General features: G+C 34.3%; 1 protein-coding gene across 7 annotated transcripts; it reads left to right on the forward strand.

The window, feature by feature from the left end:
* Positions 1-252: 252 nt before the first annotated feature.
* Positions 253-25,131, forward strand: LOC106458145 (tubulin-specific chaperone C-like). Of its 7 annotated transcripts, none has more exons than XM_022384293.1 (4): positions 276-381; positions 18,467-18,582; positions 19,717-20,870; positions 24,769-25,131. In XM_022384293.1, exon 3 carries the CDS (start codon positions 19,869-19,871, stop codon positions 20,835-20,837), a length of 969 nt encoding a protein of 322 aa, XP_022240001.1. In that variant the 5' UTR covers positions 276-381; positions 18,467-18,582; positions 19,717-19,868; the 3' UTR covers positions 20,838-20,870; positions 24,769-25,131. The 7 variants fall into 7 exon arrangements, with proteins under 7 accessions (XP_022239997.1, XP_022240000.1, XP_022240001.1 ...); XM_022384291.1 differs by lacking the exon at positions 24,769-25,131 and adding an exon at positions 21,822-24,623; XM_022384290.1 differs by lacking the exon at positions 24,769-25,131 and adding an exon at positions 16,186-16,351 and having other exon boundaries at positions 323-381; positions 19,717-24,623.
* Positions 25,132-26,233: the final 1,102 nt, after the last annotated feature.

The raw sequence follows: 26,233 nt of genomic DNA on the forward strand, positions 1-26,233 counted from the left end.
GCTTTGTCCTAAATAACAAACAAACAGAAACTTGTTATTATATTTTGACATTGATATAAATATGTACGACAACTATAATATTTGACTGTAGAAACACAGGACATTTTAATTTTTTTTTCGAATTAGGTTTTCTTTTAGTGTAAATTTTTCGAAGAGGCTGAAACTTCTTTGAAATTTTCCTCTTCATAGTCGAGTTTAGCTGGATGCTAAATATCACAAAAATTTTATATCGGCGTATTTTATTCATGCATTCCTGTTGTGTCAGAAGAATTGTGACGTCATTTAGCGAAGAGTATTAGACCTAACGTTAGTTTTCAGTAAGTGTTTAATTTTACGTTGAGTTGATTTAAGAGTTATTTGTAATCACAGTACTTTTGCTAGGTAAGAACTGTATTTTAAAATACTATTTTGATTTAAGAAAACCTCCGTGGAAGAGGTGACTTGTTATTCATATTTGCATAATTACTTAAATTAGTTTTGATGTTTTGCTATATATTAGTACTAGTAGTAGTACATGTTGCCGATATTTGGGTAAGCAATATTCGTAATTTTTCTGAAAAATTTTCAGAAAACTAGTTTTGACTGATTTTGACTTTGAGTTTGAGGCCATCATGGTACTACTACTACTATTACTGTTATTAGGGAACTGGAATAATGAGTTAGAAGGTGATATGGGTTGGATTTGGGAAAGTTTAAAAAATTGAACTTGTTTTAATTCAAGATGTTCCTAAAAGAAAAAAATATATAATTTAAAAAGATGAAAATTCGAAAAGGATTACATTATGATTTATCACTAATATAACAGCCGTTGGGGCATTATAATGTGATGGTCAATCCCACTATTCGTTGGTAAAAGAGTAGCCCAAGAGTTGGCGGTGGGTGGTGATAACTAGCTGCCTTCCCTCTAGTCTTACACTGCTAAGTTAGGGAAGGCTAGCGCAGATAGCCCTGTGTAGCTTTGCGCGAAATTCAGTTATGCATTAGTGTAACATTTGTTCCCAGTGTTTTTTAAATGACATCAGTTATATACTTTACACTTTTACTAGGTATGCAGACAAAAGCACCATAACAATAAGAGTATAGATGAGCATCCCACACTTGCATTTGTAAAGAAGGAAAATTCAGTCTTTCTTGTTTTATTGTTTCAACGTAATAAAATGCAAACCTTACTTGTATAAGTTGTCAACCTTTTTAATTTGATAAGGTAAAATCTCTATTTTACTTGTAAAGTTGTCTGCATTAACTCGAGGTTAAAAAGCCAAAGCTTAGAAAGGGGTAGGCACATCTTATGTGTATACATATTTTTTGTGTGCGTAGAATGAAAAATCCACCATTTCTCTCTCTCTTTTTCAGGTATCTAGGCTACACTAACTTGATTAAATAAAACTTTTAAATTTTAATGAATGAACATTTTTACCTCAGAAAACTTATTTTCCGAAAACCACTTACCTCTTTTCACACTTCAGCTTTATCCCGACAAAAGTTTCTCTTCTCTGCCCAGGGGTGGACTGGGAAGAATTTGGATTCAACTTTTCTGGCTCCTGCACCATTTTTGCAACTAGTACATCAAGTTTGTAATGTCTTGAGCATTTCCCCAGTGGCTTATGGGGAAAGTCATTTGCCTGATTACCTAGACATTGCTGTGCATGCTCTGAGATTTGTTGATCAACTGAGAGAGGTTGATGTCATGCCTTGTCTTCCCCATTTATCAGATCAGCATGCCTTAGCTTTCCATCTTTTAGAGGATCCATGTTTAGATTCTAAGAGGTTAGATCTTCTTCTTCTTCCTATTTGGAGTTCTAGTCCTGACTCAATTTTCCCAGATTAGACTGTCCCTTCCAACAGTTTTGTGTTTATCTTCTTTGCACCTGTTGACTGAGGCCTTTCACAAGTTTCGTGCTCAATTTATCAAAGGATCTTAATGATTTATTGACTTCTACTTTGGTAAGGTTATTAGCTTCTGCTTTCTCATTGGTCTCTTGGTTGGTTTGTTGCTGGGACCTTACCTTTTGGAGAGAGATGCAAATGCTTGAGGGAACTTGACTTCTTTCTTTGGCCCTTAGAGATCACAAGAGAACCTCCTTTTCTCAGGCATTCAAATTTTGCAGGGTGGAAATGGAATCTTAGGTAGATGTGGCCCATCTCCACTCTTTTTTATCGACACTGGCCTCTCACCTTTTCCAATCTTCTACAGGACAGTTTACTGCATCTTCAATTTGAGTTTCCAGACCTCCTGTTTTGGCTCCATGTTCTATCGGATCACAAGTGAGATTCCAACCTTATCAGTGGGCATCCTCCGCTTCTGTGGAGCATCAACAAGGCATCAGTGACTACCCTATGGGGCTTCAACTCAGACTCAGGCTCGTGTCTGTTTGTGAGACCTTTGCCACCGATCAGTGGATCATTCAGGTTCTTACGAGAGGCATGTTCCTTCATTTCATGTCTCCTCCTCTATTGTCTACCATACTAGTTGCCTTTCCCCTCTCCAAGGATTGCCTTACATCAGGTAGTCAGGCACAAGCCAACCAGGATCTTCTGCTCAAAGTGGCCACAGAATTTGTCGACTATTCTCTCAAAGGTTTTTATTCCCATTTGTTTGTAGTACTGAAAAAGACAGGTGGTTGGTGACCTGTCATTGACCTTTCTCATCTCAATTGTTTCCTCCAGCATTTCCCTATGGTGGCATTTTGCACCTGGTCTATAGATGATGAAGTTCAATGTTGCTGATGCCTATCTTCATATTTGATCATGGAGTCTTCCCATCAGTATCTGTTTTGTGCATGAGAGACAGGTTTTTCAGTTTCTCACACTACCATTCAGTCTCGCATCTGCCCCATACTTCTCTTGCCAGATAGTCAGATCTTTTTTATGTCATCTTCACTGAAAGGGCATTCAACCTCACCATTATATGGACAACTGGCTACTTCTTGATCCTTCTAACCACTTAGCAGACCTTCACAATCAAGCTCTTTTATCTGAAGGAGTGACAGCTGGGTTTCTCAGAGAAGTCTGTTCTTAACCTCACCCAGTACCTCATACATTTAGGGGTATTTTTCAATCCGCATCTCAGTCAGGCTTAACCTTCTCCTCTATGCATTCAGGCTTGTGCGCGATTTGATCTCTATTGGGGATGTGGGCATTCTTGGAATCACTCATTCATTTGGATTGGACCCACATGTGTTCCCTAAAGTGGTTGTTATAGAACCAATGGAACATTTGCATGGACGTGCTGGATTATCTGGTGATCCTATTGGCTTTCAGCATGCTTGATCTTGGCTGGTGGTTGACACCCCCCCCCCCCCACCACACACACGTCTTCACAAATGCTTCTTTTCAGGGATGGGGAGCTTGTGTTGGGGATATGGAATTCAAGGGCCTATGGACAGAAGAAGACTCTTCTCTTCTCATGAATCTTTTAGAGCTTCTAGCAGTTCAATGAACATTTGAGCATGGTCTTTGGCTTTTGAATTGTTGTGAGGGAAGATGGTAATGCTTCACTACAATGGTCTCCTACATTTCCAAGCAAGGGGGCATTCACTCCAGATCTCTTTGTTTTCAGACATTGGATCTTCTCTTTTGGGCTCACAATTATCAAATTGTTCTCCTTGCTTTTCATGTTTCAGTTGTTATGAATTTAGTTGTCAATCAGTTATCTCATCCCAACAAAGTTCTTCCCACAGAATGGATACTTCATCCACAAGTTTTTTGTTGTATCTGCTCTCATCTCGGGAAGCCTCAGAGAGATGCTTTTGTCACTGACTGGAATGCCAAGCTCCCGTCCTTCTAGTCTCCTGCCCCTCACCTTCTGGCTTTGGGATTCATTTGTTATCCAAAGTTCTTGCACTGATTTGCTCCTTATCCTGTTGAGATCTTCTGGTGGTGACATATTGGCTTCCACTCCTTCAGTATCTTCAGGAGTGCCAACCTCTTCTGCTTCCTCTCTGGCTGTCCCTCTTATGTCAGCCTCAGTCAGACATTCTAAATCTGGTGATCACCATTCTTTGGCTTTATGCCTGGATTTTATGTGGTCTGTTGCACAATGTCAGGGATTGACCTCTCTGGAGGCATTTTTATTAACTCAATCCGTTCGGCATTCTTCATTGGACGTTTATCAAGGAAATGGTTTATTTATTGTAAGTGGTCTCTTGGACATGGTTTTAATCCTTCTTGTCCCTCTGTGTCACATGTTTCTTGATTTCTGGTACAGTTATTAGACAAAGGTTTGACACCTTCATCTGTTTCTCTGTATAAGGCAGCTTTGTCTGCTACTTTCATTTTTCTGGGAGATGTAAACATTTTGAGTACCCAGTTTTGTTACTGCTTCTCAGTGGAGCATGGGAAAGAATCACATGATTTAAACTGCTATGAGCACTATAGTGGGTCATAAAGGCTGGAGCAAGTGAGGTAAAATTCATACTAATGCTTAGATGGGCAGAGAAGAGAAACTTTTGTTGGTATAAAACTAGAGTGTGAGGGGAAGGAAGTATTATTGGAAAAGTTTGGGAAATGCTGGTTTATGTGATTAAATAAACTTCTAAAAAGACTATATATGAAGATAAAAAGACAAGAAAGAAAAATTATGTTTTATTTTATAAGTTTATTCACCATCAATTAGGATTTCTCATTTCTATAATTTTTGTGGTTTTTCTACTGTATTTATTCAGTAGTTGCTTAGAATAATTACAGAGTGCAATCTGATAATTTAGTATCTGTGTGCTATAGCTATTCATTGTAAACGCAAGAGACACTGCTTATGATTTTTACATTGGAAGAATCCAAATTAGGTTTACTGAAAGGAATACATATGGAAAGAGATATGAAAGCCCTGAACCATAAGATGCTATCAACATCACTTTCATAGCCCTTTTGACTCATTTTTCTCATAATCTATAGACAATAAGATACTATTTGGCTCTTCAAGGTTGTTATCACAAACCCACAATTGACAAAAAAGTACAAATTTAAACGCACCTACCATTTACATTTAAGGAAGTCATTGGTTCCCCTCTTAAAATTCCTGTAAGTTGCTTGCTTTCATTACTTCCGACGGCAACTCATTCCACAAGTCAATCACCCTGTTAGAAAATTTAAAATGTTGTAACTAGAGCCTAGCCTTTCTTTTCCAAACCCTTGTTTTCTCTTTTTAGTATGTATTATATAGCACAAAGAAGTCAGAGGCCTTTATCTTACTTATTCCCTGGATAAACTTGTAATCTTCAAAAAGATCACTTCTTACCCTTCCTTCCTCAAAAAAAAAAAGTTAGAAGATCTTAAACTATTCCTATAAGATAATTCTTCCATCTCTGTATCATCCTATAGGTCTTTAGTAAGATTAGATAGGGAGGCCAAATCTGTACAGCTTTCCAAGTAATGCCTAACATTTATTATTGTTTGCATGCATATAAAAAATGTGAGTTTGCTTTATCTTGTCCAGAATTGTGTAAAGTATTAAATTATTAGTAGTTTGTATACATGAACAGGGTTTGATAAAAGTGTAAGAAACTAGTAATTTTAACTATAGTTTTGTCTCTGTGCAAAAGAGCAATTCATATTGTACTTTTGATTATCCCATATTTGGAAAGTATTGCTTGTATATGTTGAGTTCCCCTTCAATTGCACTTTTAAAACTGTGAAAAAATTCCCATAATGAGTAATTACCCTAAAATGATTATTTAATGAGGTACCAATGTGTTACTGTTAGAATCACCTTTCAACTGGATCTAAAGCTCATTGATAATTGATTGGTAAAATGCCAGCTATATCAACTTTTTTTCTTTTTTTGGCCAGTGTATCTGATTTTACCAAAGAATTTTCTATGTTTCTCTTGTCTGATCAATTTTAAGTGTAAATCTTTCTCTGTTATTTAATTTTTCATTCTGACTTTTGCACTGTTCCAAAAAATTCATCAATAATGTTTCTGAATTGGCTAATTTAATGATTCCTCCAATTTGTAAATCTCGTTCGTTTGTTGCATTTAGTCTTTTCATTTTTATAAAACTTATTTGTTTTAGCTGTATTGTACACTTCTAAACAGGCGTATGTCTATTTAGTCAGTGTGATATCCATATAAAAAATACATTCACTAGTTTTTTCACATTTTTTATTTTATTTATGACTAAATCATCTTTGTACTCAATGTTGATTTGTTTTACTTAACATAATGTTACATCTTTTGAAAATGTAAAATAGCAAACTTCTGTATGAAAACAGTTTATGTCAGCATTTCCCAAAGTGTGGGGTGCAAACCCCAGGAAGGTGCGAGTGATAAGGATAATCAATAGTGCAATAATACAAAATTAAGCATTTTAATATATTTTTTATTAATGAAAATAATAAGTTGTTACTACAACACATATAACATTTTAATGTGTACCGGTGTATTATATTTCATAACTAAACTCGCTCTTTCACTCATTTAAAAGCATGCAGTTAATCACATTTATTAAAGGGGGGGAGTATGGATGACAAAAGGTTGGGAAATGTTGGCTTATGTGATTCAATGAACTTTTAAAAGGGCTATAAAGGAAGATAAAAAAACAAGAAAGACAAATTATGTTTTAGTTTATAAGTTTATTCACCATCAAATGGGATTCCTCATTTGTATAATTTTTTTTGTGGTGGTTCTACAGTATTTATTCAGTAGTTGTTTAGAAATAAGGATCACATGAGCAATTTTCCAATAATCATTAACATCCCCCAATATATAGTGGCTGTTGACAGGTAACTGTTAAATCTCCCACAAACTTTTTGTTAAATTTCAAAGTTTCAGGATAATTATTGTTATGTTCTGGTAACTTTATGTAACAAGTTTCATAAACTTTTTAAAAATTACTTTTTTGTCAACAAAGAGATTTAAGAAGAGCTCATCCCAATTAGCTTTATAATTTCTCCTTCATCAGTAAAAAAGCTGGTGAATTGTTGACCACTTCATCCATTTTCTTTTTCTGATGTTTTTTACAATCTTTCACATGCCCAGTATTATTATTCATTGGTTATATAGTTTATATGAGTATAAAATCATTCATGTCAAATATGTTTTGAGCTTAGATACTTGTATTGCCTCCTTAAAAATAACTAATGAACTTTTTTATCTCGGTGACTCTTGGCATCTTTCATTTGCCTCAAACTAAGAATTATATGTCATCAAATAAAAATTTACTAGATTTTGGTAGAGCATCTGTTAAAACATCTCACTGTGTCTAAATTTCTTGCTAGTAGCAAATTATTTAAAAAAAAATACATTTCAATGAATGAGATTTAAGTGTCACTAATGTAAATACTAATCATGTTTTAGGCTAACTGACAGTGTGTTAAATCCCAACTGATAATTAAAAAGTTTTACCTAAGGGGAACATTTGAGAGCCAGTGGTCTTTGTAAAATTAAATTTGAAGTTTTATTTTGTGTTAAGATCAATGTTAATAAGTATCTTAGCTCCCCACGTTATAACAGCTAATTTTGATGTTAAGAAAAAGTAACTATTTCATGTAAATTTGAACAAGCTGTTTACTGGACATGATTTTCTGAAATGGGAATCCTTTAAGAACAAATTGCTTCAAGTAGAAAGCAAGTATGTTTAAATTGGAAAAACAAAACAGTTAAAATACCAAACTTAAGTCTGAATAGCTTTCAAAGAAAATTAATTAAAAGCATTACAAATTAAAAAAGTTTAAATAGAATGAAAGGTTAGAAGCCTATAAAAATAGTAGAGAACTGGTTGCAAAGGATATTAGTGAATGAAAGAGAACATATTACAACCATCTTAAGAAGATTTCATTTAGAGCAGGAGGTGGGCTGAATAAAAGGTGGTTGTGTGATAGAAGGCAGAAGGTTCTGTATAAGATTCCTTGCTGTTTGCTCTTTTCATTAACTACATTGATAATGGAATAATCTGTAAAGTGGTTTATTTAATGGCCATTTCAGATTGTACTAAAGATGTTGTAATCTTGCACAGATTTGGGCTATATGGTGCACTGAGAGCTGTATCAGCCGATACTACAAGAACCTTTTCCTTATAATTAACAGGATTCCTATATAGATTATGTGTGTAATATATACTATAATCTCTATGTATAACCTTACACTTAATATTATTATGTACCATCTGCCATGTGTTTGTCCAATTAAGCACTCAATCCAAATCTCTTTCTGAAATCATTCTCATTATAGCTAGCAAGACTTAAGAAATTTGTTATCAACAAACATATCTGTTTTCCCAACTAAGTACCTATCTCTGTCATAATGTGAGTATGTGGGTTTCATTAAGTAAAAAAATTAAGTTTCAAACTTTTTACAATCTGCGTAAAAAGGTTTTGGAGACATTTGTGATACAAGGGAATGGGGTGGCAGACAAGTTTTACCCTTAATATAAATAAAGATTTATCTGGTCAAGTCTATCCTTTGTTTTAACTTTACTTTAGGCCATCTTGTCCCAGTTTTTATGAGTTAACATGAGTTTTGCAATGAATGCATATATGTGGATTTTTTGTATTGTCACCTAGCAAAAAGCAGGATTTTGTCATTGCATTTCAGCATAATATAAAGGTTGTTTTTATCACCATTGAAGTTGATCATATTTTCTGTAGTTTCTAATAAACAATATGGAGCATATTTTATATAAGTAAGAATCCCTATTCTGGTCAAACACAAAAATTAGAAGGAAAAGTACAGATTTGGTTGGATATCATTCATTGTTCATCTGGTAATGACTGTGCGGAAAGGCAACTATTGTGAACAAGTGTTATCCAATCATACTTCAATGTTTGTTGAATTTTCTTTCATAAGTATAATTCACTCAAACTCAAGTAATGGCTAGAATTATTTCACTCCGAGATGTGATGAAGACAAGACTGACATGATTATACAAATGAGTATTTATAGACAGGAGTTATCAATCAATACTTCTATACTGTTGAGAAAGTATCTTTAAGCATCAATAACCATCTTGGATAAATGTAATAAACGTTATGTTTTGTCAGGTTTTGAATATGGGTTGGGAATCTTTTACAGTAGGTGTTTGTGACTTGTTGGTGATAAATGTCAACAATAAATGGATAGCACACAATCCATTTGTTTTAAAATAATATATTCAAAACAAATCAAACATATGTACAAAAATTCTTTATGCTATAGGATATCACAGTTGTATCTAAAGCTTTAAATAATTATCTTTTCTTGTCAAAAGTCCACACAGTCTGGTTCAGTTACTTTGGAAGTCATTTGACAAGATGAATTATTTTTCTCTTTTCTGTTTCTTACTGTACAATCTGTGATAAATTCACTTATTTTACCACAGTTGTATCTAGAACTTTAAATAATTGTCTCCTTTTCGTCAAAGTCCACACAGGTGGGTTCAATTACTTTATAACACCTTTTGACAAGACAAATTATTCTCCATTATCTGTATTATTATTATAATACCACAGTGAAACTCACTTTAAGTATTGACTGTTACAGCGAAACTAACAAGCACGCGGTCTAACTTCACTTTCACTAACTTAACTTTTTACTAACTTCTATAGAAATTGCCATCATGGCTAGACTGCCAATCACTCAGTCTAGATCTGTCTGATTGTCTCTCACTTAACTTGCTTTCTTAATTTCCTCTCTGTATCTGCACATATTTATAACACACAACAGAAAAATCTAGAAATATATAGCCCTCTAGTGAAAACAATATTACACACAACACGAAAAACTTGGAAGCTGTGAGTGAGATGATGTCAACAATATTACTAAAACCTAGTACAACTAATAATTAAACTCCATACACAATGCATGACTCGTACAGAGCTATGTAACGAAACTTGTCATAACTATAATTTTTATAATGAATAAATACTAAATTACCAAATAAACTAAACAGTCTTGTATATTCAGCATGTTTCCTTTATGAAATCTCTGTAAATGAGGAATAGGAATGATTACAGCACAGATCTCTGAGGCACACCACTTGAAGTATTAGTTAGATTGAACTTTCACTAATAAATTTCACTTCTGCCTTCTTCCCATGCACCCAACCTTCAATACATTTAACTTATATTCATTATTTTGAGTGAGGTTATGTTTTCAACAATATTTCTTGTGACACATCATTAAAAACCTTTAAAAATCTGAGTAAACTAACTTCAGTCCTTTATTCTGATCTAGATAAAAGGTAACATCATCACAAAAAAAAAAGATAATAGGTTAACAATACACAATCTTCTGTTTGTAAAACCATGATGATTGTCTAACAAAAACTTAAAACTTCATCAAATTATACTACAAAATATATTCTATTAGCCTAAAGCTTTTCCCATCATTGAAATGTGACTAACTGTTTCTTCCTTCCATTTAAAAACTGGAGTAATATTAGCCCCCTTTCAATCTGCCAGAACTTGTTCAGCAACTTATCCAAAATGGGTCAGAAATCTGATCCTTAACCTCTTTTAAAATTAGGGTAAATACTATCAGGTCGAAAACACTTATTTATTTTATTAGTTAAGAATTTTGAAACAAATGCTGGATTAACATTCTTATCACACACTTCTAGAACAAGATTTCAGAGTTAGGATTCAAAGACATCCTCTATGGTGAAAACTGGTAAGAAAACATTAAGAGTTCGGCAGTTTCATGATCAACAAAAATTGTTCCCATCTTTCAAAAATTAGTTCCCATTCTGAAATGCTGATTTCATTTCACATATCTAAATAAATCCTTACTGTTATTTCAACATTACATGCCTACTGTTCTTCAAAAGTCCTTTTTGATATCCTAATCTAATGAAAAACACCTTAGGTCTGAAAAAAAGGGGGTGGCCAAAACAGGATTGAGTGTGTAACTTAAAGGAATGAAATTAAAATTGGCAGCCAAGCTGGTTGCTACACTTGTAGCATTGATAAGAATTTTACAGCAAACATTCATTCATTAGTTAGACAGGCCACATTTTGCATTCAACTTTGGGCATGATCGTGCATAAAACAAAATATGTAGCCTAGCTAACTAATAATGAATGTTTGCTATAATATTCTTATCAATGCTCTAAGTGTAGCTACCAGTTTGGCTGCCAATTTTGATTTCACTCCTTTAAGTTGCACACTCCATCCTCTTTCGGCCACACCTTTTTTTTTCACACCTAAAGTGTTTCTGATTAAATATAACTTTTGTCAATACACACCAACAAACTACAACAAGTAAGAAAGTAACAATCGATAGCTTTAAGATCACAACCCTATTAGTTGGAACAGACTTTTGCTTTACAGAACCAGCCAGATTATTTAAGATACATAGTGGTAGTTTTTCCTCTCTAAAACAGTGTTAATAGCATCCTTTGTAGTAATGCCACGGAATTTAGATTAATAGTTTCTTATCATCACCCCCATGTAATTGGTACAGCCATATGAAGAATCATTATTTATGCTAATTGCTTAAGCTAATATCACGTGATGCTAAATGCTCTTTAATTAAGAATTTCATAAAATTTAGTAAATTTGTGCTGAAAAGTTGGCAATGAATAATTAATAATAACTGTTCACCTGTATGATTATTTTAAAAACTTGAGGTAGATACTGCTAATCTAGTTTCCTTGGCTTAATCAAAACTTTGAATGTCCTTTCATATGTACAGTATGGCATTATTTTATGTCTCCTTTAAGTTTTAGTTGGAGAATCACCTGTTCTTTGTCAAGTGATTCTCCAAGTACTTTACATTTTTTTAACCTATCATTGGGCAACCACAGGAATTGAAGTTTGAAGACCTACCTAGCAGGTAAAAATAATACAAAGAACCAACGTTTTTTTTTTTTGTAGATTCAAGACAATTTAGGATTTGGTTTTGCTAATTATTATTATTTTTCCTTAAGTAGAAAAATTATTAACAAACAATGTGTCTGTGTATTTAAAATGCAAAGAGTGAGAACACTTTATCCCTTCTTAACCTCCTCTTCCCTAAGTTCACATACGGTTAAAAATGTGTTGTTATAATTAAACTGTTTGAGAGATGTTACAGTGCCAATCTATACGGTAAAAAGTTCAAGTTTTTCACTTAAAATTTGGTAACCCTATTTATGCTCCATTTATTCTATAATACAGTTCTTGACCATTTTTGCCCCAAAAGGTACAATTAATAATAGTAATTCTAAGAACTTATGAGTGAAAGTAAAGAACAATACTTTATAATATGTCAAAAACACTACATCTGCATTACCTAATTCTGAAAAGGCCTTTTGCCCAGTAACAGGGTTAATCAGGTCAGCTGGGATACAACAGACTTGATAGTGGTCTGGATGCTATTTATATCATCAACTTTCATGAAAAATGAATGTTATGATGTGAACTAGGTTAAGCAAGTGAATTATGATTATAAGATTTTATTTATACCACCTAAGGTCTTAAAAGCCAACAAATTAAAAGTTAGACACTCAAAAATTGTATTGAAGTACCATCCATAAATGCATTAAAACTAATACCGATAAGGTATCTTACTTCTTCTCACGTGCTTAGCTATTTTCATTCAGTGCTGCTCTCTACTTGCAAAATTTTTTTGCACACCACAAACCTTTTATTCCTGCATACCCTCTCAGTTCACTTGATTTAACCGATTCATGCATGCAAGTTATCATGCGACAAACCTCCACCAATAGATGTGTCTCTCACACACACACACACACACACACACACAACTCCTATGCAATCCTACCTAACTATCACTTCTCATTTGGCAGTGCTTGTGTTAAGATTTTTTTCTTTAGTGCTCTCTCAAATCAAATTTGAATATTTGTAGTGTTTATCTCTAGTTTCATCTGTAGTTTATCTCTTTTTCATATTTTGTAATGGTATTATTTCTCTTTCGAAACCCATTTACAGAAATTTATTAATTTTCTGTGTTTGTCTTTCTTTACGAATACAGTTGTGTTTAGTTTACATTATGAATTCTGAAATAAATGCACATTGGAGGTTGTACCTTCTATTATCACATTTACTCAGGCTTAAGGTGAAGGTAACTTGATTTGTACTTATCAGTAATTATTCGTCAAGAGAGGATGATCATTATTTGAACCAATCTTGTTATCCCAGTGTCACCCAATTTACTCCTGAACAAGCCAAACTTGTTCAGGATGATGACTGTTTTGACAGTCTTTTTCATCGACCTGAATTTGTTATGTTTTCCATGGTTACTCCTATGGGTTCCTGAGGATTCATTTGCCCTAATTTCTTCCTTGTTGACATGTTTTGTGACTTTGGCTCTTTCTTTACATATGTGGTTTCTCTCTCTTGTTGGGATATTTTGAGGAGCGATGCAGTTTTGTCCCAAATTTGTTTACAATCTCCTAATCTTTGGGACTTACACCTCGTCACTTTGTCACCATCTGTCGGTCTTTGGAAATCTTCTGTCAACTTTGGAATTTTGGGTGGAATCTGTGAGACACCAAGCAACTCATTGGTTGATCGTTTATCTAGCACAGAGCCTCAACAATCCCCTGTATCTGCTTCCAATCTTACTCCTTCCCAACCCATACCCATTCCTTTTACAAGGGGATTATCTTCTTATCATTATCTTTGATAAAGAATGTCACATCGCCAACTATATTGGTGACTAACCTGTGGGTTCCGGTCTGGTGGTGGCTCATTTATTCCAGTTTGTTCATTTATGTTGAGATTTCACCAGAGATCCATGGGTCCTTAAGATTTTATCAGAGGGTCTTGTCATCCATTTCCTCTCCCCTCCTCCATTGTCTCATATACCCATTTCCTTTTCATTGCCTGGGATCCTCCCAAATGTCAGTGTCTGTATGAGGCAGTACAAGATCTCTCTCAACATGCCATCAAACCTGTAGTTCACCCTTCTTCAGTGTTCTTTTCCAGGCTGTTTGTGGTCCCCAAGAAGACTGGCAGTTTGTGATAGATCTGTCACACCTCATTTGCTTCTGTGTGCTACCTCGTTTTACCATGGAGTCATTTCTAAATCTCAAGTGGGCTTTTTCTCTGGGTTTATGGATGATCAAGGTCAATGTCTCAATAGCTTATTTCTATATTCTCATATCAAGACAATCTGGACACTGCTTTCGATTTGTTCATCACAGGGTAGTTTATCAATTTTGCACTCTTCCTTTCGGGCTTGCTACAGCCCCGTATGTCTTTGTTCGGGTGGTCAAGGCTTTTGCGGGTCTTATGCACACTCAAGGGTTGTGCTTTTACCATTACATTAATGACTGGCTTCTCTTGGCTCATTCCGAGCTGGAGTCTGTCCAACACACTCGTTTGCTTCTTTCGGAAGTGGCTCAGGTTGCTTGGTTGATCAAGTTGGAGAAATCCATCATTGCTCCTACCCAAAATCTTATCCATTTGGGTGTTTTGTTTCACACTATTCTCAGTCGAGCCCAACCTTCTCCTTGACTCATTTTGATGGAGCTGGCAGTCATCAATTTCCTTACTGCTCCCTTCATTACTGCTTGTGAGGATCTATTCCTTTTGGGGATGTGGTCCTCTATGGTGGCACTTATCCCCATGGGTTGTGCTCATGCAAAATCCCTTCAGTGGACTCTTCATGATCAATGGAACCTTGCATGGGATCCCTTGGATGCTTCTATTAGCCTTTCTCCTTCTCTTGTCAATGATCTGCATTGGTGATTAAACAAGGCTCACACTTTGGTGAGGTTCTGCATCCTCCCTCTTATCTGGATTTACATCTTTTCACAGATGCTTCGTTTCACAGCTGGGGTTGTGGGTTGAACAACAAGTTGTTTCAGGTCTACGGTTTATGACAGAAAGGTCTGTATCATTTTCTTTCTCTTGCCCACAACCTTCTGGTTATGCTCCATACAGACAATTCTATGGTCATGGTGTATATCAATCACCAGGGAGGCACCTGTTCTCAAACATTGAATCTCCTGTTTTGGGCCCACAAGCAAAGTATTCATCTCCTTGCTTGTCATGTTCTGGATGCTTTCAACCTGGTTGCAGATTGTTTTCCCACCCAGCCAAAATTTATCTGATGGAGTGGTTTTTAGATTTTCAGGTTTTCCAGTGGTTGAGCACTCAGTTGAGTACCTCATACCTAGATGCATTTGCCAATATCCTCAAGACCAAGTTACTTCAGTTTTGGCCTTTGGTACCTCATCTACTTGTTCTGGCTGTTGATGCATTCAGTCGAGATTGGATAAATTCCTTTGTGTTTATTTTCCTATCCATCTCCTTCCCAGGGTGATTTCTATCATACACTCTGTATCAGGTCCTTCTGATTACCCCATATTGGTCTTTTTCATGGCTGTTTCAGATCCAATCTGCTCCACCATTGCCTCTTCCCAATGCCCCACCTCTTGTACAGCAGCCCCAACCCCAGGTAGTTCATCCCACCATTCCTGCTCTTCATCTTCATACCTGGTTTTTATCCAGTTCTTGGCAAGTAGCTTCATTGTTGGCACATTCTGTTCGACTATCTTCCATGTAGGTTTATCAACATAAGTAGAATGTCTTCTGCCATTGGTCTTTGGGCCAGGGGTTCTCCCCTGCTCCTATTATTAAGAATTTCCTTACTTGGTTATTTGATCAGGGGTCTTTGGTTTTCTTGATCGCAGGTTATTGGGTGGCCTTATCCCACACCTCTTGTTTTTTTGGGTACCTTAAAGTTTTTGCCTCCCATACCTTGTCCCTCCTGTATCGTTCCTTTTGGATTAGTTGCCCTCTATGGTGTGCATCTCTTTCAGATTGGGATGTCAATGTAGTGCTTCACTACCCTACTTTACCTCTTTTTGAATCTTTATATTCTTGTTCCATATTTCTTTTATCCCTTACAGTGTATTTCATTTTCCTTTTGGCCTGTGGATGTCGTTGTTCGGGTTTCTTTGCCATCAATATTTCACATACTCTGTATCATTCCTCCTTTGGAAGCTAGGGAGGGTAATTCCTACTTCTCAATGATTTTCCTTCCTTCCATTTCTCACCTCTATTCCCGGTCTAATCTGGATAGACTTCTATGTCCCATTCGTGCTCTTTGTAGTTTTATCACACACATGGCTTCTTTTCATCATAACCGTTCCCGTCTATTCATCCCTTGGCAACTATCCTCTGTTTGTGATCTTTCTCCTTCCACTCCTACCAATTGGGTTTGACTTTTAATTTGATTAGCTTATTCTTCCTTGTTTCCTTCTTCTTGTTAATTATCCCTGGTGTCTTCCCATTATATTAGGCACTTTACTCTTTCTCCAGAGTCTCATCTGCATCATCCATTGGAATAAATTCTTCATTGTGGACATGTGGACCATTCTGCATACTTTCATCTCTCACTATCTGCATCGTGTTGCTGTTTCTTCCTTGTCAGGTTATCATCTTCTGCTTGTTGCCATTCTTCAGACCTTGGTGTGACTATAACTTGGTAAGTTTTCTTTTTTTCCTTATTTATCGTTTTGGAGGGCTTATCCCATGTTTTGATCTAGATCCTGCTCTGTGGCAAGTGTTGTCCGGCCAGATATACTTCAGTTATTTAGTTTGGGACTCAAATTTGCACTGAAAGACCATGTTGATTTTATTTTATATTTTCCTTCCATGGCTGTTAAACTCACTGTTCTGTAGTATACTAGAGATGGGGTGTTCCTCAAGATCACTTGTAGGTTATTCCTCATGATATATTTGCATCTTGAATATGCCTGTTCTGGACCGTACTCACCCATGAACTTCATGGGTAAAGCCGAACGGGATACTTGCCCATCCCCACTATTGGTCTGCTTTTCTATATAGGGTTTTGTGGCCACCCATTGCACTGTCTCCGGTTTGAACGTTCCCCTGGATTCTCCAATGTGCCTCCCCCCATTTCTTCCAGTGGAGTAAGAGAGTCCTTACCACTTTCCAGTTCCAAGCTGATGGTATGGTGAACTATGGAGGTCTCCTCCTGAATGTCAAATTTACAATATAAAAATAATGCATCTATTTATTTGAGAGTTGGGCAGTAGTGCTCTGCTGGTGTAGACATCATTGGGATCCCTCATCCTCCCCCTGCATAGATGTCAATTCTCGGCGGTTGAGTTTTGGATTGAAATTGACTTACCAACCGTATGATCCTCGTTCTATCCCCGTGTGGATGTTAGTTCCTGGTGGTAGAGTTTTGGATGCAGTTGACTTTCCATGTATGGTCTGTTGAGCTATAGCCACACTACATCTTGGGGCACATCCCTTCTTTTACCCATAATGAGATGTGCTCTTCAATTTTGCCTCCCATCTCACCTTTTCCATGTCTGGACAAAGAGTATTCCTGGTACAGAAGTGGTGCTGTCTTCCACGTATCATCCTCTTCTTTGAGGGTTCCCTCTTTTCTCCCTTGCCCTGGTCTCTCCACCTATTCAGTGTGTGATTCTAGCTATGTATGTGAGCAGAAGTAAGGTACCTTGTTGGAAGTTATAATTTTCCTACATTGAAAATATATTTTTGACAGGTACCTACTTCTGCTTGCACTTCCCATCCTTCCTTCCTCACTGTCTACTGGTGCTTACTTTTCTGCCTAAACCCAAAGTGATAGTTAGGTAGAATAGTATAGAGGGAGTCATTTTTGTGAGGCACGTCTATTGGTAATGGTTTGTTGCATGATAACTTGCATGTGTGAATCAGTTAAACCCTGTGAACTGAGAGTGTATGTAGGAATAAAAGATGTGTCGTGTGAAACAATTTTGCAAATAGAGGGCAGTACTGAACGAGAACACCTATATATGTAAGTGGAAGTAAGTACCTGTCGGAAATATAGTTTCAGTGTCGGAAAATTATCATGTTATGATAATTTTTTATTTTTTGTATGCTAAATTTAATTTAAAAGATTAGTTTAATATTACTAATAAACCTACTTAGACTTCCTTTTCCCAGTCAATTAACCTACATAATATTTTTACCCAAGACTTAATGGTATCACAGATGCCTAGCCTCTACCCATTAATACAATTTAACAAGTATTCAATTCTAATCAGCCAATCTGAAAGACAATAAATTAACTGTTCTAACCTTTAAGTAATGCTTAAATTTGGCTGTGAAACATTATATTGTACTAACAACTTTTCTGATATAATTCTACAGAATTTCTTAACACCCACTCCATCTGGATCTCTAATTGATTGATGACACTGATGTGTAGAAATAGCATGATCTGAAAGAAATGAATGCTTTCTATGTGGTGTCAATTAATAAATTTTCAAATTATCTTTTTTTTTTTTTTTTTTTAAAATAAAAGTTTCAGGTATTTAAATTTTCATTTCTCATGGTGCTTTGATAGAAGCTTTTAAAAGCATATCACAGACAATTCTCACACTTCAAACTTCATCATGAATAAGTAAAGATGAAGAAAATATTTAGTATGTCTAATTAAGGGAATCATATCCCCATATTTTCTTCATTGATTCATTTATGATAACATTTTCATGTATTTTCCTTACTAGGAGCATTTATAATCTGACATACTAGCAGATTATTTTGAATATAACTCCTGTACCAAGAATTTCCTTTCTTCTAGTCCAGCTTTTAAATGGGTATTTGAAGAAGGAGATTGTGCTCATATATTTGGATATTACAAGGTTTTGTTGGAGAATCCTATAGAAGAAAAGGTTTCTTTCAGGTTGATATTAAAAGGTAGCATACTTTTTGTTCAAAAGATTAGTTTTTGTGATCTTTTTGTTCAATCTTTTATTTTTTCTATTTAATGATACAATATAAACATTTAAGTAGACCTGGGTGATTAGTGAAATTTGATAATTGATTAATCATTTATCTCATTAATCAGTTGAATTCATCCAACCAATTATTCTCCTGTGCAACGTAGATAGTTGGAAAAATGGAAACTAGTAACAACCAGAAACACTAATTTTAATAAATTGATTATTTTTGTGAGTGTGACTAATTGATAAAGCTGAATGACTTTGAATTAATTAAAGATATTAATGAGAAATCATAATGGCAGTATTTTGATTACTTGGATATTTGGGATAATCAGAAACAGTAACAATCAGAAACTAATTTCAGTTAGTTAATTAGTTTTGTGATATTGGTTTAATTGTAATTTTGATTTATTAATTTATTTGCTTGATATTAATCAATATAATCAATGCTGATAGGTAATTGATTAATTGAGTTAATTGCTCAGCATTAAATTTAAGTAGTTACTGTGACTAAATTAACTGTAATCATAATTTTTCCTTTATGGTTCAAATCTATAGTATTTTCAGTTATATACTTAGTTCTTAGTAAATAATATTTTTGTTTTATTTTTGCCAACCCAGTGGCTTGCATAGTAGAATTGTTCCATGTAGCAAGGAATTAGTATAAAAATTAAAGCAAATCTGTACTAGTGTTTATGATTTATAATGCATTTTGACTGCTTAAATGGTGTGAAATTAGTACTGAGACAGATGCCTTTAGAAAATAATTTCCTCAGTAGTTCTAATATTAATAAATTTGTTTCTATAAGATTCTGATTTTTTTATTACTATATTTCATATATTAGTCTCATACCTTTACATCTTAAGAATTTTCATATTCTTATTTAAAGAATGAAATTACTCCTTCAGTAAAGTAACATAAATTACTTTGACAAGGAGTAGGCTGTTGGTAAATTTACACATGTACCCACAGAATTCTCCCTGTGCATTGATTTGATACAAATATAAAGGAAAAATACTTTCATGTATACAACTAATGTTTGTAAAAGTTGTATAAAATGAGAATTTATAGTTCCAGTTTTGATATTATTTATGAATTTTTCTTTAGTTGTCTACAAAAGAGGAACTTTTTGAACTTATCCAACACTGATTAGAAGCTGAAGATTACCTTGAAATCAAGTTAGAAATTGTGGGAATAAAAAAATACAATTTTTGGCAATCGTTAGTTAAAATATTGAAATTTTCATAAAATCTTAGAAAATGGCAGAAACAAAATTTGATCAGCTAACAGACAGGCTTCAGAAAAGAGAAGACATGAGGTTAGCAGAACAAGAGAAGAGGAAAGCTGAAAGAGAAAGGGCTACTGCTGCTAAAGAACAAAATGATTTTTACTTCAGTAACTTCACACAGATCAAACAAGATATTTACAAAAAACTGGATGAATGTCAATGTGCCGATAAAAGTAAAGTTTTCAGTATTTTAGAAACCATTTCAAAGGATTATCAAAAACTTGAAAAATTTTTGGCAGATTCTACAATGTTTCTTCCATCTTATGATATCCGAGTAGCCCAGGAAACATTGAAAAATATTCAAGAAGCAATTCAAGATGCAGAAAGCAAATTCTTACCAAAAAAAAAGTTTGCATTTAAAAACAAGAAAAAGGCAGGTGTTGGAAAGGACATAATAGATAGTTTAATTAAAAGTCATGTTCGACAAGAAAAGAAATTTGATATTAATGACTGTGGTTTTGAAAAACTTTCAAATATGAATCTGGAAATGAACCAAAATGAAGTTAATAAGAAAGATGTTGGACTCAACTCATTAGAAAACTGTATTGTACGTATTTATGGAGCACCTAGCACTGTCCATGCTAGTGGTCTTCGAGGGTGTACAGTGTTAATTGGACCTGTCTCAACATCTATGTTTATTGAGGACTGTGTAGACTGTATATTTGCTGTAGCTTGCCAACAGTTGCGGGTCCACACAACATCAAGAGTTACTTTTTATCTCCATGTTACAAGTAGAGCAATAATTGAAGATTCAACTGAGTTGAAATTTGCTCCTTATTCGTGGGATTATAAAGAACTTGATGAGCATTTTGAACTAGCAGGTTTTAACAAATCACAGAATAATTGGAACATGGTTGATGACTTCAATTGGCTGGCATTGGATGTACCATCTCCTAATTGGTCAATTTTAAAAGAAGATATGAGAGTAACCTCTTGGTGATTTTAACAGATGTAACTAACAGTAACCTTTTCTGTAAGTAGAGGTGTTTGAAAGTGAACCATTTTGGAACTAGCCTCCCAGTTTTATCACTTGAGTGGCTGTATAAATCTATGATTTGTGTTCCTTTAGAAAAAAAAAATCCAGAAATTGTTAAATATGAAATTAAGTTTGACAATAACTTGTACCAAATTAATGTTATTTGAGATTTCTTGATATGAATTCATATTTTAACCAGTCTTCTAATTTGGAATATAAACCTCTAAAATGTAAAAGCCATTGTGTGATTTCATTAACTGTAAAGAACATGAAAAAAATGGATTTTTGACTTTGTTTTGCCAAGTTTCAACAAAGCTTGTGATTAATTATTTTATCTTTTAATAATAGTATAATTTAGAAGTCTTGAAATGAATAAATATCAACATGGTTAGATAAGCATTTAGAATCCCAGAAAATCCCAAGAAGTTTGTTTCAATTCACTTTAATTTGAAGATTTAATCATACACTAAACCATGTTTGTGATTCTATTTAAAACTAAAAAAAAGATGTCTGAATCTTTTCAGTAATATATATTGTCTTTCTTGTGTGGCAGATAAGATATAACACTAGTTTCACTCAAGTGTATATTTTAATTAATAAATTTACTGCAAAGGAAAAGTTGAATGAGAAACAACATTTATATTTACCATTGTTACTTAACATCACGAAAAGAGTGTAAATAATTGGTGAAGTATATTAAAAAAATTTAATATAATTATTAATTTTTGCATGATTTCCACATACAGATTGTTAAGTTTATAAATTATGTTGCTGAAAGTAATATACAGTAACAATAATTTGTTTGTATTTACATAGTTAGAGATAAGGCATCCTTATGACCAAAGAATCATATAGTTAATTTCAAACAAAATTAACTTTTATATCTTCATTAAAAGATGTTGAATAATTGATATATTAGGACTTTTCACAACAGTTTATTTATTTTAGGTTTTGACTTCTCCACCGGAGCCTTAACCAGTGCCTGCCTGTACAGTGAATATTGCTTTTATGAATACAAGTAATGAACAAGCGTTTCTTTGAAAGTGAAATAAATGAATGGAAGCATTAAATATTAAAGAAATGTTTTAATACCCGTTGTTTCGTTCGAACAAAGAGGCTTCTCCAAAATTCGCGGGTTCCCCGATAATTCGAGAAACTCAATCACGCTTGCGCTAGTAACGTCACGTGACTTCCTCTGTCGTAACAATATTCAGCGTATAGTTGCTCACATATGTATTGGGGCCAAATATCTTGAAAAATGAAGTAATTTGCTGACAAGTTCTTGTGTATAATTTGATCACATTCGGTAACTCACGTGATGAGTTTTAAACACAAGATAATGAATGTTTCTTAGGGGTGAATTGGCATTAATGGACAAGCCCGGGCAATATCATATGCTGCATATTGGCTAAACAATTAGAGCTTAAAATCAGTTTCTAAGAATGCGTCAAATGCATTGCAGCAGTTTGCATAATGTCCCGATGGGGGAAGTCGTCCTTATTCAGTTATTGTTGCATTTTTGCTTGTGACTGCTGGTTTTCAAAAATTAATATGTGACTGAAGATAGACCATTACCCGTTCGATTGCCCCAATATACATAAAATAGATCTCTGACCACATATATTTTGTTTGATATCTAATAACATTTCTGATTGGCTGTAAGAAAAATTGGTTGCATGGACTCTGTTGTTGTAAGTCTGCTACAAATGAAGAATAATAACTATATGGGTGCATGAAATCATGAAGTCTAAGTAAACAATCTCTGCATGGGTTAAACTACAAATGTTTTCTAAATATCTGACAATTAATAGGCATTTATTAGAAGCCGAGAGATTAGTTTAATTTATTCTCATGTTTAGAGCAGACCCAAATTTAACGTAAAGTTTGGACTTATATTAAAGAATGAAAAGCATCTTTGAAAGAAGTTGACTTTTATTTAAACTAATTAAGTTTTCAGGGGAAATAAAATCAAAGTCACGGTTAACAAGGATTCGAATTTGATAGGCCTACCTACTTCTAATTTTCATGTAGGTTTCTTCAAAGAAGCAAGTTTTTTCTCGGCATAAGTTTCCTAGCGTTAACAGCTCTTATTATACTTTCGACTTGGGTATAAATAAATTGTATTCTCTGACTTAATACCTGTTATATTTCCATGCGAATCGCATAGATGTTTTTTCAGCAAATTCTTTATCATTTTTTTGTAGTCTGACTTTGATATGAACAGAAATGCATACATTTAAATTAAAACGCTATATTTTGAAGTGGCGGAGTTGTTGGTTTGCGGGATTAGCTACGCTGGTTAATACGTGGGCAAACCTTTTTAAACACGTCATTTTCTGTCTAATACTTCATATAAGACACTATTTCCAGTTAAAGAAGAAAAGTAGAGAAGGTATGGAAATTAATACTTGTAAACTGTACAAGTATGTACAGTTTACAATTATTGGTTATTTTAAAATTTTATAACTTAAATTTGGCATTCAAAATGCAGCATCTGCTAAAGATTAAAACTAATTTAAAGTAAAATTTTATAACGTTTCTTTAATTATCATCGTTTTACTCTTGTGACAAATAGGAAACAAAAGAGAAATATTTTGTTTAGTATGCCCTCCAATAGCACAGCGATATGTCTGCGGACTTGCAACGCTAAAAACCGGATTTCGATTACCCGTGGTGGGCAGAGCGCAGATAGTCCATGGTGTGGCATTGTGCTTAAACTACAAAAAAAGATAAACTTGTTAAATTTTCTAGTACAGCGATCCAGATCCTATCGATAATAACCCAATTGTTTGCCTCCACTTAATTAATAAATGCGTTTGTGTAAACTTTTTGTAAGCGTTTTTATTTGTATATTTTATTCGATATATTAGATGATATAAATTTTACCACTATATTTCATTATGAATTGTACTTTGTGGTTGAATATGAAGAAATCTCCACAGACGAAAATGTCAGCAATAAACACATTATAGTTATTCACCCCGTTTAGGTCTACACAGATATACTCTCGCTGGTAATGGCTACAAATCTGTAAAAGCACACAAATTTTTCGGAGCTGTATTGTGGAACTTAATAGATATATAATCGAACGGGATTGCTATGATTTCAGTTTCTTTTGTTGTCTTTCTCATAAAGGTTGTTAATTTCTAGGTGTAACTGGAAACCAATGAGCCTTAACCAATACCAAGTTCTGTTTGAAGTCTTGTTAACGCACCAGCAAATTATTACAGCTTTATCGCAGTAGCTTTTCTCTTTTGTAACCACAGCCTTAATTTTGTAGGTAAAGGCGTTTTAATTTATTGGTTTGGGTGTGCGGTTTTGGAGCTTGTTGTTCTAAACACGTTACAGTTTTTGTCTGTTTCCATGGAGACTACTGAAGATCCCCTTCTTCGAAATAACGCCTCTTTTGCTTTTATTTCAGTTATTCATTTTTTGTTTGTGTTTTACTCTTCAGTAAAAACTATTATATATCTCTAGAGCCACCGAACAAGGTTACATTTTTTTTTGTCTGAAACATGCGTTGCTAGGAGAAGAATATTTTTACCGGCAGGGGGAGAAAAGGCACGTGAGAGATTAAAATGGTGGATAATTGTAACTATTGAATGAGAAAATGACGGTGGTGAAAAGGATGATTTGTTATAGCTTTGAGTTTATTATTTTTTTGTGGATAAGAAATGTTGCCAATTATACTATATCATTGCAAACATATTCAACTCTTCCTACTTAACTGATCACAACAATACATAAAAATTAAGAACCTTTCAGAAAGTTGGCAATTTTTAATCGATGGGTTGCAATTAAAGCTCTGTTATTGTGTTTGTTTATATATAATTTTGGCAATAGTAACAATTAGTAAATGGAGACTTTCACACTTATTGCTTCTGAATTTTCGCAGAAGAGACGGTTGACTATTTCAGTATAGGAAGAATCCAGTAGAACAAGCGGTGGACTTCTGCCGGAAGAGGTAGAGGCCAGAAAGTCGCATCTGAAGTTTCACAAGCATTGTACTATACTATAGCACACGGTTTTGTTTTATGCGTGGGACGGAATCTTGTGTACTACGTGACTGTAGTCCTAGAAACGGGGATCAGTAGTTTCCGTAATCTGTAAATGATGCTGTGTATACGTTGCAAATTTTATAGAACAATTGATAGTTATGTTTTATTACACTTTAAATATTGCGTATCTCAACTGCAAATTAACTTGTACGTTATTAGTTTGAATTACGTAGTTATTAGTTAAAAAATAAAATGATACTAAACCTATTATGTCATGCTTGGTTTATTTTCAAATATCGGACTGTATTTGTCGTTAAAAACCACACACTTATGGTTTCTATCTACCTTTTTCATGACTACTGAATTGGTTCACTGAAAATACAACCAATATTTTCTGATTTCTGTATACGCATAGAAAATTAATAGGTTTACCAAAGTATCGTCAAATAAAACAAATATTAATCATTAATGAAAAAAAAACAACAAAAAACTATTAAGCAAAACACAAAAAAATTGCTCCATCCATGCACTTAGGGAAAAAAACAACAACAACAACAACCTACGATTTGTCGCATAGAAAAAAATATTTTAAATACAAAATGGATACATCTGAACTACAATAATCATGAACAACGGTAGTGGTTCATAATAGGGATCGAACATTTCTTATTTGTTATTGTTTAATATTGTTCCGTCAGTCTGGCAAAATGGTTAGGGCGCTCGATTCGCCATCTGAGGGTCGCGGGTTCAAATCCCCGTCCCACCAAACACGTTCGCTCTTTCAGCCGTGGGGGCGTTATAATGTGACGGTCAGTCCCACTATTCGTTGGTAAAAGAGTAACCCAAGAGTTGGTGGTGAATGGTGATGACTAACTTCCTTTCCTCTAGTCTCACACTGTTGAATTAGGGACGGCTAGCGAAGATAGCCCTTGTGTAGCTTTGCGTGAAATTCCAATCTAACAAATCCGCCAGCCTATAACAAAAATGGCTGTAGTGTTGTAATAAAACCTCGACAATATTACAAAACGCATCATTGCGCATTTTGTAGGATAGTTTTTAAATTTATTTGACTACCTAACAAATAACAGCGGCTGTATAACTGTTGACATACAATCGTTTTAATTTAGTCTATGGTTTATATGAGCCTCATAATCTACTATGTAACAACTATACAAAATATTAAAAATATTTATTTCTATACATATCCTATTATGACACATTGTTTTATGTTTGCATTGAATATGTATGCATGTATCTATACAACTTGAAAAATTCATATGGCCATCTATATATCTACGGCTTTACAACTTAAAAAACTATAAAGCCTACATGTGTATATATATATATATATATATATATATA

This window comes from Limulus polyphemus, unplaced genomic scaffold, assembly GCF_000517525.1.
Source record: "Limulus polyphemus unplaced genomic scaffold, Limulus_polyphemus-2.1.2 Scaffold420, whole genome shotgun sequence".
NCBI classification, from domain to species: Eukaryota; Metazoa; Arthropoda; class Merostomata; order Xiphosura; family Limulidae; genus Limulus; species Limulus polyphemus.

Bases quoted from the DNA above. Each gene is read 5' to 3' on its own strand.
- LOC106458145 (XM_022384289.1), top strand. From the start codon at position 19,869: ATGGCAGAAACAAAATTTGATCAGCTAACAGACAGGCTTCAGAAAAGA.